A 16,817-nucleotide genomic window follows, 5' to 3' on the forward strand; every position below is an offset into this window, starting at 1 on the left:
AGTCAAAAGGCGAAGCTCTCTATTTACCAGTCGATCTACGTTCCTACCCTCACCTATGGTCACGAACTGTGGGTAGTGACCGAAAGAACGAGATCGCGAATACAAGCGGCCGAAATGAGTTTTCTCCGCAGGGTGTCCGGGCTCTCCCTTAGATAGGGTGAGAAGCTCGGTCATCCGGGAGGGGCTCAGAGTAGAACCGCTGCTCCTCCGCGTTGAGAGGGGCCAGTTGAGGTAGCTCGGGCATCTGATCAGGATGCCTCCTGGACGCCTCCCTGGTGAGGGGTTCTGGGCACGTCCCACTGGGAAGAGGCCCCGGGGAAGACCCAGGACACGCTGGAGGGACTATGTCTCTCGGCTGGCCTGGGAACGCCTCGGGGTCCCCCAAGAAGAGCTGGTAGAAGTGGCCGGGGAGAGGGAAGTCTAGGCCTCCCTGCTTAGGTTGCTGCCCCCGCGACCCGATCCCTGGACAAGCGGCAGATGATAACGACGAGTACTGTTACAATTAGAATTGTTTCTTTCTGTTCAAAAGTGGCTTTTTATTTGCAATTCTTCACATAAGGCCTGTTATTAGACAACTTCCCACAAACGTAATGTAGCGGGGTTTGCTCGTTTAAGATTAGCAATACTTAATTTATAATAAAGTATGTAGTTCTTGGGGGGGGCACCACCTCTTATTGTTAAAGGGATAGAGGAAACCTTATTGAATAATATTTAAATAATAGCCTTCGTAATAATCAGTCTAATCTTAAGTCGTGAATTCTATGAAAGTAGAGCAGATCAGATAACGTGAGTGATACGCGAATATTATACACAATGATTTATTTAGGAGAATGTAATTATAATGAACAAATACCAGATAAGTTATGGGTTAGTCAGAGTAGTACAGTGGCTGGATGCAAATGAGGGCGAGCAACACAATGGCTGTGTAGAGCGCGTGTAAAGGGGGGAGGGAGAGAGAGAGAGGGGTAGAGAGGGACAGGTAGGCCTTTGTGGTAACAATGGACGAGCAAGGGCAACTGACTTAGCAAGGGTTAAGCTAACTCATTTGTAAGATACAATCAAACATCAACAATTTAATCACAACATGCCAATATGTCACAGGTAAGAAATATTGCAAATCGTAGTTACTTTTGTCGGTTTGAAGAAGGGTAGAGTCAATGGTTTCGTTATCGTCCAACGAAAATAGAACAACGGAATCTTTGGCCAAAGTTCCGGGCGCTCAGTGAATTTGCAGGTTGAGAGGAATAGTTTAGAAATGACGCGTTCACTTCAGTTTAATTCCTACGAACAAGCGAGGGTGATTGTACGTTTGGGGGTTTTATACTCCAAAGAACAAGGGGGGGTCCCCGTGATGGTGACCTCTTTCATTGGTCAGTTTCCCCCCACCTGGGCGTCGTCCTGAGATCTGCCTAGGTGTGAAGTAGCTGTACCTTTTGAGTTCCGTTATTTCAACTGTCCATGGAATGCTCAAACTTCAGAATATAACAATACAACATTCGTAAATGGTTTTGTTAGTATGGTACAATCATTTTGATATCAAGATTGGCTGACTTAACTATACTTGAAGGGAAGTTATAATCAAACCTCAATTAAACAACGTTCTAAGTAAATGGGAAAAACACACATTATAACACATCAACTACTGTCATTGAAATAGTGTCCATGAGCCATGTAGTCCTTGAGAATGTTTGTAAATCCACATAAGAAAGTTCTTCCTTGTAAATCCTTTGTCTGATACTGTGGGCCGTGTGGCCTCTGTATCTGACCCCATGTTGGGTCAGAAGCTTTGAAGCTTCTCCTCTGGGAGAAGGACAAAGGGGGAAGACCCTTTCCTTGTCGGGGGTAGGAGAAGGTGTGATGGTACCGTGCTTTGTCTGTGGACTGTGCTACAGTAATAAAACCCAAACGTAATACAAATCTTCAGCTTTTAATGTAATAATTCCACAAACGTAATATGTTTCCTGCAAACGTAATAGCAGTTGCCTACCGCAAACGTAGTACATCATGTTCCGCAAACGTAATAACTAATACATTTGCAAGGATTGTTTGCGGGAAGGTGAAAGTCTCCATCTTTCAAAATTATAGTAACTTCCCACAAATGTAATAAATCACCAATATATTCAAAATCACTAACTCTTAATGTCTTCACCAGCTAATTACATTTTCCTCCTACATATTATTGCCTGTTCAATTAGCCTAATTACCTTGCATAAGTACCTACATTACAACCTATTTAGACTGGTCAAGTGTTGTGTATACAAATGAGCAATACGTTACAGATATTCTTTTCCAGATTTCTTCCAAAGAGGTGCAAAACAGCTATTCAAATGCTTCAGTATGAATTTACTCAACAATGAAACTATTTCAATGTAAACATTGCAAAGTATTTAGTAGCAAGAGGTCAGTAACAACTGGATAGGATTATTATTTATCCTCCCTATACAATAGTAGTCTGTTTAATCCACATAATATATGAATTTTGAATTTCGACAACCACCTACTCTAGTGCTAATGGTATCATTTAACAGTGACAATACCAGAAAGCAAACGTAATGATAGTAAGTCAATAACTTTGCCTAATAGTTTGTGAACTAGAGAGGGTACAGTGTCTGGGGAAATTGTGAAGTGTGCTTGCGTTTGTTGCAGCTGGGGCAGTTTATTATATTTTTTACGATATCATACCTCTTTTACAACAATCAATATGCTCTTAAAATCCAATCAGATTTCACCTGACTATAACTATTTCACTTTCACATGTGCTGATAAGATGACAGTTATTTTATGCCAGGGCCCCAAAACAGTAGAATGTGTTTTTTTGTGATCAATTTCATTTTGGGGGGGCCAATGAATCTTTTATTTAAAATCCAACTGATCACTCTACACAATAATTGAGTAATAATGTGAATCAACACCACAACATCTGAAGCAGAAAACTTTGCAAACACAAAATGTGTGTCACTGCCAATACTTTTGGCTGCTTTTGGCTGTACATTTGTTGCTGCTCATTGGTGTCCAAGCAGCGAAGCTGCTAGGCCACCTATTGTTTTCGTTAGTTTTATTATTAGGGGCCAAGCAGCGAAGCTGCTAGGATACCTTTTGTTAGGGTTCCTCCGGTAGGAGGACCCTATTGTTATTGGTGGTATTATTATTATGTTCCTGCAATGGGAGTCAATGGCAGCCCCGAGACCAAGGCCCCGTTCGTCGTAAGGGTTGAAGCTAAGTTAATCAATTGTCCCTTTAGCCCGGTAACATTAGCGAGCTGATTGAGAACAGCAAATATCGGTTTGTCAACTGCTAATCCGCATCCAAATCATGTGGTTAATTTCAATCAGGCTAAATTTATCAGGGAAATTGCACGTCCTACTTCAAAAGGCAGGAAAGGTCGATCACCAAAACCGTGATTTTCTAACGGGATGATGGCGGAAAAGACGAAAGAGAGAGCGGTGATATTCTCGCCATCCGAGCAAACTATTATAATGAGTCTCTACGAAGACAATAAGCATATTATCATGGCTAAGTCAAACACCGCCACCGCTGCCAGAGCAAGACAAGCAGCTTGGCAAAGAATTGACGATACGCTAAATGCGTAAGTTTTGGGAAAATGTATAGGCTCATCTTAAGTGCCTCATTACCCCAATCAATCAGATCACATTTCTTTAAATGTGCCTGCTGGCAGTAGGCTTAATGGAAATTAATAATCGAATGAGATCTTGCTAGCGAAAATAATGATCTCAACTCTTTCAGAATAAGTAGATAAAAACAAGGCCAAAGAGTATCTAATTGATACGAATTCATAGACACTTATGAGGATATATGTACTGAAAGCGCTTATATCATGTACTATATATGTGTATATGCATGTAGGCCTATGTCTAAATCCCTCTTTGATTTCATTGACTGGGACATAGTAGGGAATATGATGAATTGATTCATCAGCTGGTTAAGCGCCAAGTACACTTTTCTTACAGCAACGCATGCTGCGGCTTTGCCCATGTTTTCTGCATCGCCTATACTGTATAAAAATGTACCTGACGCAAAAAACCTAAAGGCTATGCAGAGAGTCTGAAGCACAGTTAAAGTTTCAAGTAGCTTTATTGTCAATTTCTTCACGTCAAGACATAAAAAGGAATCGATATGACGTTTCCCAGATAAGACAAGACATTTCCTAAAACATAGCGTTACATATTCACATAAGCATAAGCTCATAATAAAGCATAGAGCTTGCTGCGGTGTGTGATACGATATGTTACGGCCCGAGAAGGTCTTGCAAATAAATGAGTCCTTGTCGGCTGAATCGATATCGCTCAAACAAGAACTCATCCGTGTGAAATAAAGGATCTTGGCGATCGCGAAGAACTCTATTGGTATGGAAAGGTAATCAAACTAGAATATAGCTCCTTGGTCAACTGGGTCTCTCAAAAAGGGAGCTGCCATGTTATTTTCCGGGGGTGTGGCAAGCTTATCCAGCTACACTTACGTTAGCCTGCTCTGGAGCAGGTTAGTGCTAATTGGGTGTGCTCAAGCCTTCGGCGAGAGCACAACCTTTGTTCTCTCACATATATTTATTATTATTATTTATTTTTGCCCCCCTAAATCTTTGTCAATATTTGTCCTACATAGATAACCTAGGTGTCAAAAGTTTCGTCTTGGTAGCGATTGAGTTGCTTGTATTTTTATTTACGTTCCGTTGCATGGTTTAAAAAAAGGCGAAAAGTGAAGCTAACGGTGGCTAATTTGCTAGCCACAGTCACTGACGTTACTAACGTCACTACGTCACTAACGTCACGAAAACACGCGTGACTACCTGTAGCAGAACATTCTTTCGCATCTGTTAACTTGGGGGAAAGCTAGGCTAACTATAGCTTTACTGCACGGCAGCTGCATAAACGCCACAAGCAAAGAGGCCAGGATGATAACTATTTACTCATTTTACTTTGTGATGTGAAACACAATTGTGAAATGTAATGTACAATATTAGCTGATATTATTAAGGAAGTAGGCCCACATCTACTTTCGGAAACGGTAGTCTACTATTTCACTGAAGCATTAGCATGACATTAGCCTCTGTTGCCCGGGCAACACATAGCTACTACAGTGGTCTATGATGCATCTGTTTTCAATCGTTAAAATAAACATTCCTCACAAATACATTTTCGTTGTAGGATTTATTATGACATTACAAGTAAACGATTTGTTGGTGAAATTATCATTACCTGTGGTTTCAAACCAGTGTTGCTCACTGCAATGCTGTAGCCTACGCGAGACACACTACAAAAACATACACAGCTGTTTAGGAAGTCAAACGGCGACAGAACATGATCGGCACTCCCCTTACTTAAATCAAAAGTCTTTCAATAGGTGAAACTATCTGACTAACCTGAACTTCATTGCCACAGCCTAAACTTTGTCAATCTCTTAATGAAAATAATTAATTTCAGCCTAAACCGTACAACGGAACGTTACATCGAATTCAACCAACGCAATCGCTACCAAGACAAACACAGCAGTAGTCTAGTACTGTACTGTAGTAGTAAAATTTACCGGGGCAGCTTCTCCACGCAGGGCTATATCGCATTTTGTGTTGTTACTGACAATGATCGCTACCAGTGAGCTTTTTATGAATGAGCGATTTTCCACTAAATAAATGTCAAGCTTATTTACGTTTTTGGGGGCATATTTTCAGTTAGCAGATGGTACTCTTTGAATCGCGATTCCATCTTCTACTGCCGGTAACGTCGTAGAATAATCTTCAAAGGGGGTTCTTTATTAATGAATGAATGCAATATGAGTAGGCTAAATGCCTGAAAATATCACGAGAAGGGAAAACTTGAAAGGACGTTTAAGTCATAGAGATTAGGTCAATTTTTACACCGGTCTGCCAAATGTATTCGTTTTGATTCAGCTATGAGGCTGCCTCTTGCAGGGGAAATGAGAAGACATCATATTTCATTCTACACTTCACTCGTATTTTGAGTTGTAAATGAGCAGAATCTATGTAATCTTTATAAATAATAAGTAGCCCCTATGCATTTTTATATAAAATATACAGAAATATCAGTTGTAAAAATGTCATTAAAAAACGGACCCCTGTGCAACCGACGCAAGCAAGCACACCCTACAATTTCCCCAGAAATTGTACCCTCTCTAGTTGGCCTTGTTCTGTCATTTTACTTTTTTTCTCTTTTTTTTCCTATACTAATTTTGCTATGTACCATTCCATTAACCTGCCCAGGGACTACATGTGGAAAATAGCAATCTGCTAGAACCTGGCACAATGCATATTCTCTTGTTGTATAAGATTAATGTTTTATTGTGCACTGTCCCTGTCTTGAAATAAATAAATACAAATACAAAGTTTAACCACAATAATACAGTTTTACCGCCTGTTACTGTTAATTACCTAAATCTCGTGGGTAGGAGTTGCAGTGAAAAGATAAACTTCACAGATGCGTGCTGTGTTTTCGTCTGAAGCGCTAAAGGTTAATTTGATTATTAATAAGTGCAAATCTGATGCGACCACATGCATAAGGACCTACGCGCATATGGACAGACCAACAACAGAGCGAGCTAGTCTCAGCAAAAAAAGTTTTGTGTCGTGAACAGGGCATGTATGAATCACAACGAATTAATCTGCGATGCTCGTGTAGTAAAAAAGCTAATAAGACAGTGCAGTGACAGTCATGGCTGGCAGAGGAGCGGAAGAACTTGAAAAGGCTAATGCATCATTTAAGTCGCATGATGATTATTATCAATAATACAATTAAAATAAATGAAGAGCAGCTATATTTTTCACATTTCTTTCTGAACCAAAACATTTTCTGATCCGTGACTCTAAACTTCGGATCGGATCGAGAGTTTTGCGATCCGTTGCACCTCTATTATTTAGGCTAAATAACCTTTGTTTGAATGACAGACTTTTCTATCTGCTGATAGAAAGTGAATCACTGCCTTGAAAGGCAGGGGCCAAAATGGCAGAATGCGCAACTGTCAGAAATTAAACAGAAACATGAGAAAAATTGCCTTAAACTAGCTTTTCCGGTGTGATTTTGAAAATTTAAAAATACTGGGTGACAAAACATATATATAGGAGAAGTCAAGAAAGCAGAGTCCTGGAATTTGATCAAATGCGAAGATAAAAAAATGTTCACACTTCGAGAGGTGTGAGTGTTTTGTGTTAATCATTAGGAGCGTTGAGCGCCGGTTATTTTACCACAGTGAAGAAAATAAAAAGAAAACAATATTCGCACTCGATCAAATTCCAGGATCCTGCTTTCTCGACTTATCCTAGATGTGTGTTTTAACACCCAGTAACTTGTTTGTGCAAATTGCATCTTCCGAAAACAGCCTGAAAGATGTATTCACGGTTTACCAGGTAAAACAAAGAAATATTAATTCTGTGTATAATGCAATGCCTGAGATTAGCCTATTAATTCTGTTTAGTACTTGTGAAACATTATATTTAAGGGGACTTGACTCTGGACCAAATCTTCCAATTCACTACTTGATTAGGAGGGGGGATGGGATCGTACTTTGTACAGACAAACACAGCCTACATACGAAACATTACAGCTAGTACCACTGCACTAGCATTAATAGCCTAGGGAAAAACCGGCTGCAAATCACATCACGCATGACGTGCCCACAACCCAATTGGAAGCTTAGATAGACAAGAATAAATGATGAGTATTTAGTGATCCTAAACATGTTGTTTATTATATTGAGTGGCTTCTTCAACACTTAAACTTATGTAATATGCAAGAAAAAAAAGAAGCTTTTCAGCTTCTTGCGGGCAATACGGAATGCCGACAATAGCCCCTTTTTTTTATTGCATACTATGGAAACTCAAAAACAAACACTAAAACAATGTTAAGCTTAATTTAACAAAACAAATAACTTGCAACTTGGTTTTTCATAACGGGAAGTGTTTTAGTAGTACCAAATTAGGCATTTTGAATGATTACTCTAGGATAAGAGTTTTGGGATTGATGATAGCTGGAAATGGGGCCTTACTATTTTTATAAAAATAACTTTTTTTCAATAGTGTTGGTGGTGTTAAGGTACATCACATCTGTAATGTCCTGACTATACTTTGTGATCAGTTGAATGTCACTTTGGTGAATAAACATACACCTTACCTTCTTACCTTAAGAGCAAAAAATACATTATTCCAAACTTTTACCCCCCAGTGTATGTACTCACACACCCCCACTTACACAAAAGAGACTGATCATCCTTTCTTCCCCCACACCTAGTTTCCCTCACCTGCTGTGGAGCGGTCGTGTGCTGAAGACCATGCTGGACATCCTACAGACTCTCTCTCTCTCCCTTAGTGCAGTGTGTACTGTACATATTAAATAACAGCCACACATTGACTTATGAGTGTCTGGTACAATGCTACATTGTTAATATTACCTTCTCAGGACATCCATAAGGACCAACCCTTCTACGACATCCCAGACACCCCTCACAGGATCACGGTCCCTGACACCTATGAGGCTAGAGAGGTAAGAGATTCCACTTGTGAAAGGTTTCAAATGGGCTTCTGAAGCTAAGTTCTAATCTTGAAAATTAGTAGTTGTTCAGCTTTGTTTACTGTGGTTGTAGAGTATCGTGAAGGACTTTGCCGCTCGCTGTGGGGAGATCCTGAAAGAGGCCATGAAATGGGCCCCGTCTGTCACCAAGTCCCACCTACAGGTAGCATCCTCATAAACATCCACCCGTGTATCATTCTTGCCATCTACTCAATTGTAATTCCTTGTGAGGGTGGGCTATAAAACAATAATAACTAGAGAGGAATGTTTATTTTAACGATTGAAAACAGATGCATCATAGACCACTGTAGTAGCTATGTGTTGCCCGGGCAACAGAGGCTAATGTCATGCTAATGCTTCAGTGAAATAGTAGACTACCGTTTCCGAAAGTAGATGTGGGCCTACTTCCTTAATAATATCAGCTAATATTGTACATTACATTTCACAATTGTGTTTCACATCACAAAGTAAAATGAGTAAATAGTTATCACCCTGGCCTCTTTGCTTGTGGCGTTTCTGCAGCTGCCTTGCAGTAAAGCTATAGTTACTAGTAGCCTAGCTATCCCCCAAGTTAACAGATGCGAAACGAATGTTCTGCTACAGGTAGTCACGTGTGTTTTCGTGACGTTAGTGACGTAGTGACGTTAGTAACGTCAGTGACTGTGGCTAGCAAATTAGCCACCGTTAGCTTCACTTTTCGCCACAAAAACTTAACTTGAGCCTAAACCATGCAACGGAACGTGAATAAAAATACAAGCAACTCAATCGCTACCAAGACGAAACTTTTGACACCTAGGTTGTCTATGTAGGCCAAATATTGACAAAGATTTAGGGGGGCAAAAATAAATAATAATAATAAATATATATGTGAGAGAACAAAGGTGCAATTGGGTGTGCTCTCGCCGAAGGCTTGAGCACACCCAATTATTGCGGTATTATTTTCCTCCATAGAAATATAACAAATGTTCGCTTATGTTCAGTTTAATAAACTTGAATCATGAACAAATCACAAACTGCCAAATGCCAATCATGTTGCAGGAATAGAGGTATGCATTGCACAAGTTAAGTTGCATGGTGACAGGCCAATTTAGTTGCCAATTTAGTGACTGTCATTCGATTTTGCGACTTTTCACCTTCCCTAGCTACAAAAATCCAATCTATTGACTAGTGACAATCTTTGGCAAGCTCTGTTTTTGTTGATGAGCAGCAGCAAAATAACTGTAATTGTACAACCCCAATTCCAAAAAAGTGTAAAATAAAAAACGGAATACAATGATTTACAAATCTCATAAACCCATTATGTTATTCACAATAGAACATATAAAATATGTCAAAGGTTTAAACTAGTGCTGTCAAACTTTAAAAATATTTAATCGCGATTAATTGCATTAATGTCATAGTTAAGTTTATAGTGATAGTTTTTTTATTGAAAACAACATTGCAATCGCCTGCCTTTGACGAGGGGGCGGATAATTCGCATCAGCTGTGTGCTTGGCCATCAAGTGGTATTTCAGACTGGACGTGCTGTGATGATAGCTCACTTCACAACGACAAAACACACCATCACTTTGGTCTTGTCAATGGAACCATTTGTCAACTTTTTAAAAGTAAACGTTCCATTCAGAATCTTATTGGCATCCATTTTGGCGTCTCGCGCTCGCCATCCACTCAAAACGTAACGTTAGCCTACTACTCTTTAGCCGGCTCGCAAGCCCAAACAAGTGTGTGCGGCGTGCCTGTTGTTTTGTTTCCGGTCTAGCTAGATCCGGTGTGGTGTTGTAGTTTTTCTAACGTCAGTAGTTGTTGCAACAGCATGTGAAAAAAACTACAAAGTTTGCTAAGCCAAAAAGAACATTAATCTCGCAATTAAAAAAATTACGCCGTTAAATGGGTTTGCGTTAACGCCGTTAATAACGTGTTTAACTGACAGCACTAGTTTAAACTGATGAAATGTACAATTTTAAGGAAAAAATAAGGTAATTTTGAATTTGATGTCAGCAACACGTCTCAAAAAAGTTTGGACAAGGCCATGTTCACCACTGTGTAGCATCCCCCTCTTCTTTTAAGTCTGTATCTGTCTGGGAACTGAGGAGACCGGTTGCTGGAGTTGTGGTAGAGGAATGTTGTCCCCTTTGTGTCTGATACAGGATTCTTGCTGCTTAACGGTCCTGGGCCTTCTTTGTCATATTTTTTGTTTCATGATCCACCAAATGTTTTCAACTGGTGAGAGGTCTGGACTGCAGGCAGGCCAGTTCAGCACCCGGACTCTTCTATTACGAAGCCATGCTGTTGTAACAGATGCAGGATGTGGTTTAACATTGTCTTCCTAAAATATGCAAGGCCTTACCAGAAAAAGATGTCTAACCGCTAAGCCATCTGACTCCTCTCCTTACCTTTCAGCAACTGATGTTGCCTTTCCAGATGACCATTCTATAGGCACTAATACCATACCATCATAAATGCAGGCTTTTGAACTGAGCACTGATAACAAGCAGGGTGGTTCCTCTCCTCTTTAGTCCAGAGGACGCAGCATTCAAGGTTTCCAAAAATAATTTCAATTTGTCTGACCACAGAAGTTTTCCCACTTTGCCTCAGTCCATTTTAAATTAGCTTTAGCCCAGAGAAGATGGCAGTGTTTCTGGATCATGTTCACATGTGGGTTCTTCTTTGCATGATAGAGCTTTAACCTGCATTTGTGGATGGCACGGCAAACTGTGTTTACAGACAATGAGTTCTGGAGGTGTTTCTGAGGCCATGCAATGATTTCCATTACAGAATCATGCCTGTTTTTATGCAGTGCCACCCGAGTGCCTGAAGATCACAGGCATGCAGTATTTATTTTCCCCCGTGTCCCTTAGATATGGAGGATTATAGGGGCCAAAACTAAAGAAATAAATACTTGGATAAATAAATAATTATATAACACAAAGCTTAAATAAATGACTAATTATATAATGAAATGCCTAATTGACATACAAAATATATAAATTACAAATTAAATGAGACACTAAATATACAAATGTTACATGTATTTGTGTGTATATATATATATATTTACGTTTTAATGTGTTCACATTTATTTATTTATACTTACATTTATTTATTCATCCTTACATTTATTTATTTATTTATCCTCACATTTATCCACGGTGTAACTTGCTGCAGCAAAATAAATCCTTCGTCCGCCGTCACCAAGTCAGGGGGCGGGTTAAAGCCTCTGATTGGTGGTTCAACTTGAATCGACTGCTTTTGACTCATTCAAGATGGCAGCACCTAGTGCTGATTCAATGAATAAAATATTGCATGCTAGAGTGGTCAAAATGTTGTCGGTAGCTGAAGAGATGGAGGCAACTGCCAATTCACTTTTTTTTTTACATCATATTGAGAGCTTCTCTGAAATTATAGCAATGATATCGGCCCTGACTGACACAGACATCAATGAAAATGTGTTCACGATCCTCAGCGAGATGGTACAGCATAGGGGGTGGGCGAATCGATCTCAAGACCGATAGTATCGATACCAACGTTGGTATCAGTAGCCTATTGATTGATACTGGCGTGATAAGATCGATACTTAAGTTTCAATTTCTGTTCTCTACATTCAGTACACAATTCCCTTGTACTGTAGACAGGATCGGCCCCAAGGGGGGGCAAATGGAATGCTGTGCCACCTCAAAACATAATTTTGTTAAAGTATAAATAAGAAATACTGGCATTGGCTATAAATTAAATATCAAGATGGCTACACTTTCCTGCAGAATATGTAGGTCTGCTCTTATTTTGACTCTAATACATGCTTTGTAAATGTGTGCCCCCCCCCCCCCCCCTTGTGAAAAACAATTCCCACCCATTTAATTCGTTCTGGAGCCGAGTCTCAGCTTCAGTTAGCTAGATAAAAAATAACCTGCCAAAGATCTGGACAAACATTCATCGTGAATTGTAGATTTACATGTACGGGTTATTTATTCGAATGAAACACAGTCAGGAACATGAAATAACGCGTTAGCCCCATTCATTGTCAATAAACTAAATCATCACACATTACCTATGCTCTTACGTTAGCTAGCTAAACTAGTTTACATGCCTACTCTAGGTGTTTTCGCTATCTAGTTGTTCTTGCATTCCTTGCAAATCAGCGTTAATAAAAAGCAGATGAGCTAGAGTCTAGCTAACATTGACTCGACGGGCATGGCAGACGTTTGTTTATAACGTAGCTCAAGCGTAGAAGATCCCTGTGCAAGCAAACAGGATCGACTTAGGTGGGTAACGTTAGCACTACCTACAGCTTAGCAAACAAACTCGTGATTCAACTCAGCTTCGGTTAGCTCTAGCTATCTTGCTGAAAAACTGATCTGGACAAACATGCTTCTTGAATTGTAGATTTACATGACAACACAGGTTATTTATTTGAATGAAACACAGTCAGGAACAAGAAATAACGTTAGCCCCATTGCCAATAAACTAAATCATCACACATTCTACCGATGCTAGATACAGGCAGGTTACGTTAGCATTGCTAATAACTGTTAGCGCGACAACATCATACAGCTTGCGGTTGTGATGAACCGAAGGTCGGAACAGCACCTCTTTTCAGCAACAGCTTCATAGCAAATCCTGCTTTACATTGTCCCAGGTTTTCAAAACTCTCCTCGATGACATGGTCCGAGCAAATTAATACTTTAGCGTTGTACTTAATAGGGATATTCCCATAGATAAACATCAGCCATGCCTGTCTAGTGTCTTGTTCTTTGGGAAGATGGTGAAAAGTGTCAGGATTCCCGGTACAGCCTGGAACACTGCATTTACGGCGCTCCATTTTCAATATCTTAAAAACTTATGAACTTTCTTGTAATTCCTGTGGAAGTAACGAGCAGGCCGCAGTTAGCTAAAAAAAGTGTTGGAGTTCTACACGACCTCTGTTTATGTTCCTGGACCAGAAAACCAGAGGGCGGCTAAATGTAAATTTTGGGGCATGACAAAGTTGTGAAGAACGAAGTCTAACTAATACTAAGGGGCTAAAAATGTAAAAGATTTAGAATAAAATAAAATATAAAAGATCGCGAATACAAGCGGCCGAAATGAGTTTTCTCCGCAGAGTGTGCGGGCTCTCCCTTAGAGATAGGGTGAGAAGCTCGGTCATCCGGGAGGGGCTCAGAGTAGAACCGCTGCTCCTCAGCGTCGAGAGGGGCCAGTTGAGGTGGCTCGGGCATCTGATAAGGATGCCTCCTGGACGCCTCCCTGGTGAGGTGTTCTGGGCACGTCCCACTGGGAAGAGGCCCCTGGGAAGACCCAGGACACGCTGGAGGGACTATGTCTCTCGGCTGGCCTGGGAACGCCTCGGGGTCCCCCAGGAAGAGCTGGTGGAAGTGGCCGGGGAGAGGAAAGTCTGGGCCTCCCTGCTTAGGTTGCTGCCCCCGCGACCCGACCCCCGGACAAGCGGAAGATGATGGATGGATGGATGGATAAAATATAAAATGGCTATAGTACAAATAGGGCAACATAGTGCAATATGGCAAGGTGTCTTGTGCAGACAAAGTGATAAGTGGTCAAGTCAGTGTGAGTCCTTGACCTTGTTGAAGAGGCCAGCAGTGGATGGGAAGAAACTGTTTGTGTGGTGTGAGGTTTTGGTCCTGATGGACCACAGCCTTCTGCCAGAGGGGAGTGGCTGAAACAGTGTGTCCAGGCTGGGAGCAGTCGGCCACAATCTTCCTCGCTCGCCTCAGGGTCCTCGAGGTGTGCAGGCCCTCGGGGGTAGGCAGATTGCAGCTAATCACCTTCTCAGCAGTACGGATGATACGCTGCAGTCTGCTCTTGTCCTTGGCAGTGGCAAAAGTGTACCAGATGGTGATGGAGGAGGTGAGGATGGACTCAATGATGGCTGTGTAGAAGTGCACCATCATTGTCTTTGGCAGGTTGAATTTCTTCAGCTGCCGTAGGAAGTACATCCTCAGTTGTGCTTTCTTGGTGAGGGAGCTAATGTTCAGTTCCCACTTGAAGTCCTGGGAGAGGATAGTGCCCAGGAAGCGGAAGGACTCCAAAGTGTTGACTGGGGAGACGCACAGGGTGATGGGGGTGACTAGAGAGCATCTTAAGAGCATTGAGCTCTAACATAACACTTTAACATTTATGAAATTAGAAAAGATACCCTTTTCATCACTCTTTTTTCTCATTTTTCAACAGTAAGAAAATATTGCAAGGCATAACAATGACAGATATACTTTTAACACTTTGTCTCACCATTTTGTTTTTACCTTCATACTGCTGACATACTTTTGTCTGCTATGATAACTCATTTTTCAAAATTCAAACTTTTCTGTTTCTCAGTCTTTCATTCTTTAATACTTTTAACGCTTAAAAATGTATTAGTCAGTACGATACTCTTTTCATCACTCCTTTTTCAACAGTAAGAAAATATCGCAATGCATAACAATGACAGATATACTTTTAATACTTTTTCTCACCATTTTGTTTTGAAAGCACATACCTCTTTAAAATCTTTGTAAAACCTTCATTATTCAAGCCATCAAAACAAAATCGTTTCAACTGCTTTCAGCAAACACACACATTTTCTTCAGGAAATGGCACACCCAACTTTTCTAGTCCCTCAATATTTGCGAATTTGGAAATGGCACACCCAACTTTTCTAGTCCCTCAATATTTGCGCTACATAGACAATGCCAGTGTCAAAAGGTTTGTGTTGTCTGCGATTGCGTTGCTTGTATTTTTATTTACGTTCCGTTGCACGGTTTAGGAGGTTACAACATTTTCGTGGAAAAAAGTGCCTTTAGTCAATGAAGGGTACTCAGTGCTAGCTACGTCAGCACACGTTAGCAACGACGCATGGATTGATCTGCTGTTGCAGTATCATATCGTGCCGTGGTGTGCTACTACTAGCAGCATCATACATGTACATTTAAGCAAATCAAGACTTGCATGTACAGTAAGTAATGTCACATTAAAGAATGTATGTAAAGTTTAAACTCAAGCTTGTGTGGTGCGTCGCTGGCTTCAGTGCCACAGCCTAAACTTTATAGATGTAAAGCTTATTTACGTTGTTGGGGGCATATTTTCAGTTAGCAGATGGTACTCTTTGAATCGCGATTCCATCTGAAATACTGCAGGTGACAACGTTGTTACGTTAGCAACAACGCATGGATACAACGTGCATAGATGTGCTGTTGCACAACGAGTATCGTATCGTGCCGTGGTGTACTAGCAGCATCATACATGTACATTTAAGCAAATCAAGACTTGCATGTACAGTAAGTAATGTCACATTAAAGAATGTATTTAAACTCAAGCTTGTGTGGTGCGTCGCTGGATTCAGTGCCACAGCCTAAACTTATGTCAAAAGAAACATTCTCTGAAATTTTGCTAGCCTTATTTTGAATTAGCCATTTCTCCCTAAATATATTTAAAGCTTATTTACGTTTTTGGGGGCATATTTTCAGTTAGCAGATGGTACTGTTTGAATCGCGATTCCATCTGAAATACCGCCAGTGACAACGTTGTTACAGTAGCTTGTTTCAAAGGGGGTTCGCTTGTTTCAAAGGGGGTTCTTGAGTAGGCTAAATGCTTAAATATCACTAGATGGGAAAAAACTTAAGGGGACGGACCCACCTGCAACCGACGCTAGCGAGCACACCCTACAATTTCCCCAGAAATTGTACCCTCTCTAGTTATTATTATTTTTTATTTTCGCACCCCTAAGGATGCCTCAATATTTGGACTACATAGACAACGTTGGTGTCAAGAGGTTCGTCTTGGTAGCGATTGCGTTCCTTGTATTTTTATGTACGTTCCGTTGCACGGTTTAAGTTGAAATTCAGTGGAAAAAAAAGTGAAGCTAACGGTGGCTAACTTGCTATCCACAGTCACTGACGTGACATTATACGTCACTAACGTCACAAAAACAGGCGTGACTACCTCTAGCAGAACATTAGTTCAGCAGCTCGTTAACTTCTGGGAGATAGCTAGGCTAACTATACCTTTACTGCAAGGCAGCTGCAGAAACGCCACAAGCAAAGAGGCCAGGGTGATAACTATTTACTCATTTTACTTTGTGATATGAAACACAATTGTGAAGTGTAATGTACAATTTAAGATGATATAAGGAAGTACATCTACTTTCGGAAACAGTAGCGCCAGTCTGCTGGCATGTTATTGTTAACTGTATTGGCGCATGCGCCATGTGTGTTTCCTGTGTCTGCTTTGTTCCTGCATGTCTCCGGTGCGGTCGGCCGGTTTGCTCCGTGTACAGTAAAGTACCAACTACACAAGTACTCT

General features: G+C 40.7%; 1 protein-coding gene and 1 pseudogene across 3 annotated transcripts in view; one reads left to right on the forward strand and one right to left on the reverse strand.

The window, feature by feature from the left end:
* The window catches only part of LOC134039102 (uncharacterized), a 267,969-nt pseudogene that overhangs the window by 157,937 nt on the left and 93,215 nt on the right, over positions 1 to 16,817 (reverse strand).
* Positions 1 to 16,817, forward strand: part of pi4kaa (phosphatidylinositol 4-kinase, catalytic, alpha a) — a 178,345-nt gene that overhangs the window by 76,867 nt on the left and 84,661 nt on the right. For all 3 annotated transcript variants that reach the window (XM_062484623.1, XM_062484625.1, XM_062484626.1), the window contains exons 26-28: positions 8,253 to 8,334; positions 8,421 to 8,504; positions 8,605 to 8,694. In XM_062484623.1, the coding sequence (XP_062340607.1) occupies positions 8,253 to 8,334; positions 8,421 to 8,504; positions 8,605 to 8,694 (256 nt within the window). The remainder of the gene's footprint in view (positions 1 to 8,252; positions 8,335 to 8,420; positions 8,505 to 8,604; positions 8,695 to 16,817) is intronic.

Source organism: Osmerus eperlanus, chromosome 18 (genome assembly GCF_963692335.1).
Source record: "Osmerus eperlanus chromosome 18, fOsmEpe2.1, whole genome shotgun sequence".
NCBI lineage: Eukaryota > Metazoa > Chordata > Actinopteri > Osmeriformes > Osmeridae > Osmerus > Osmerus eperlanus.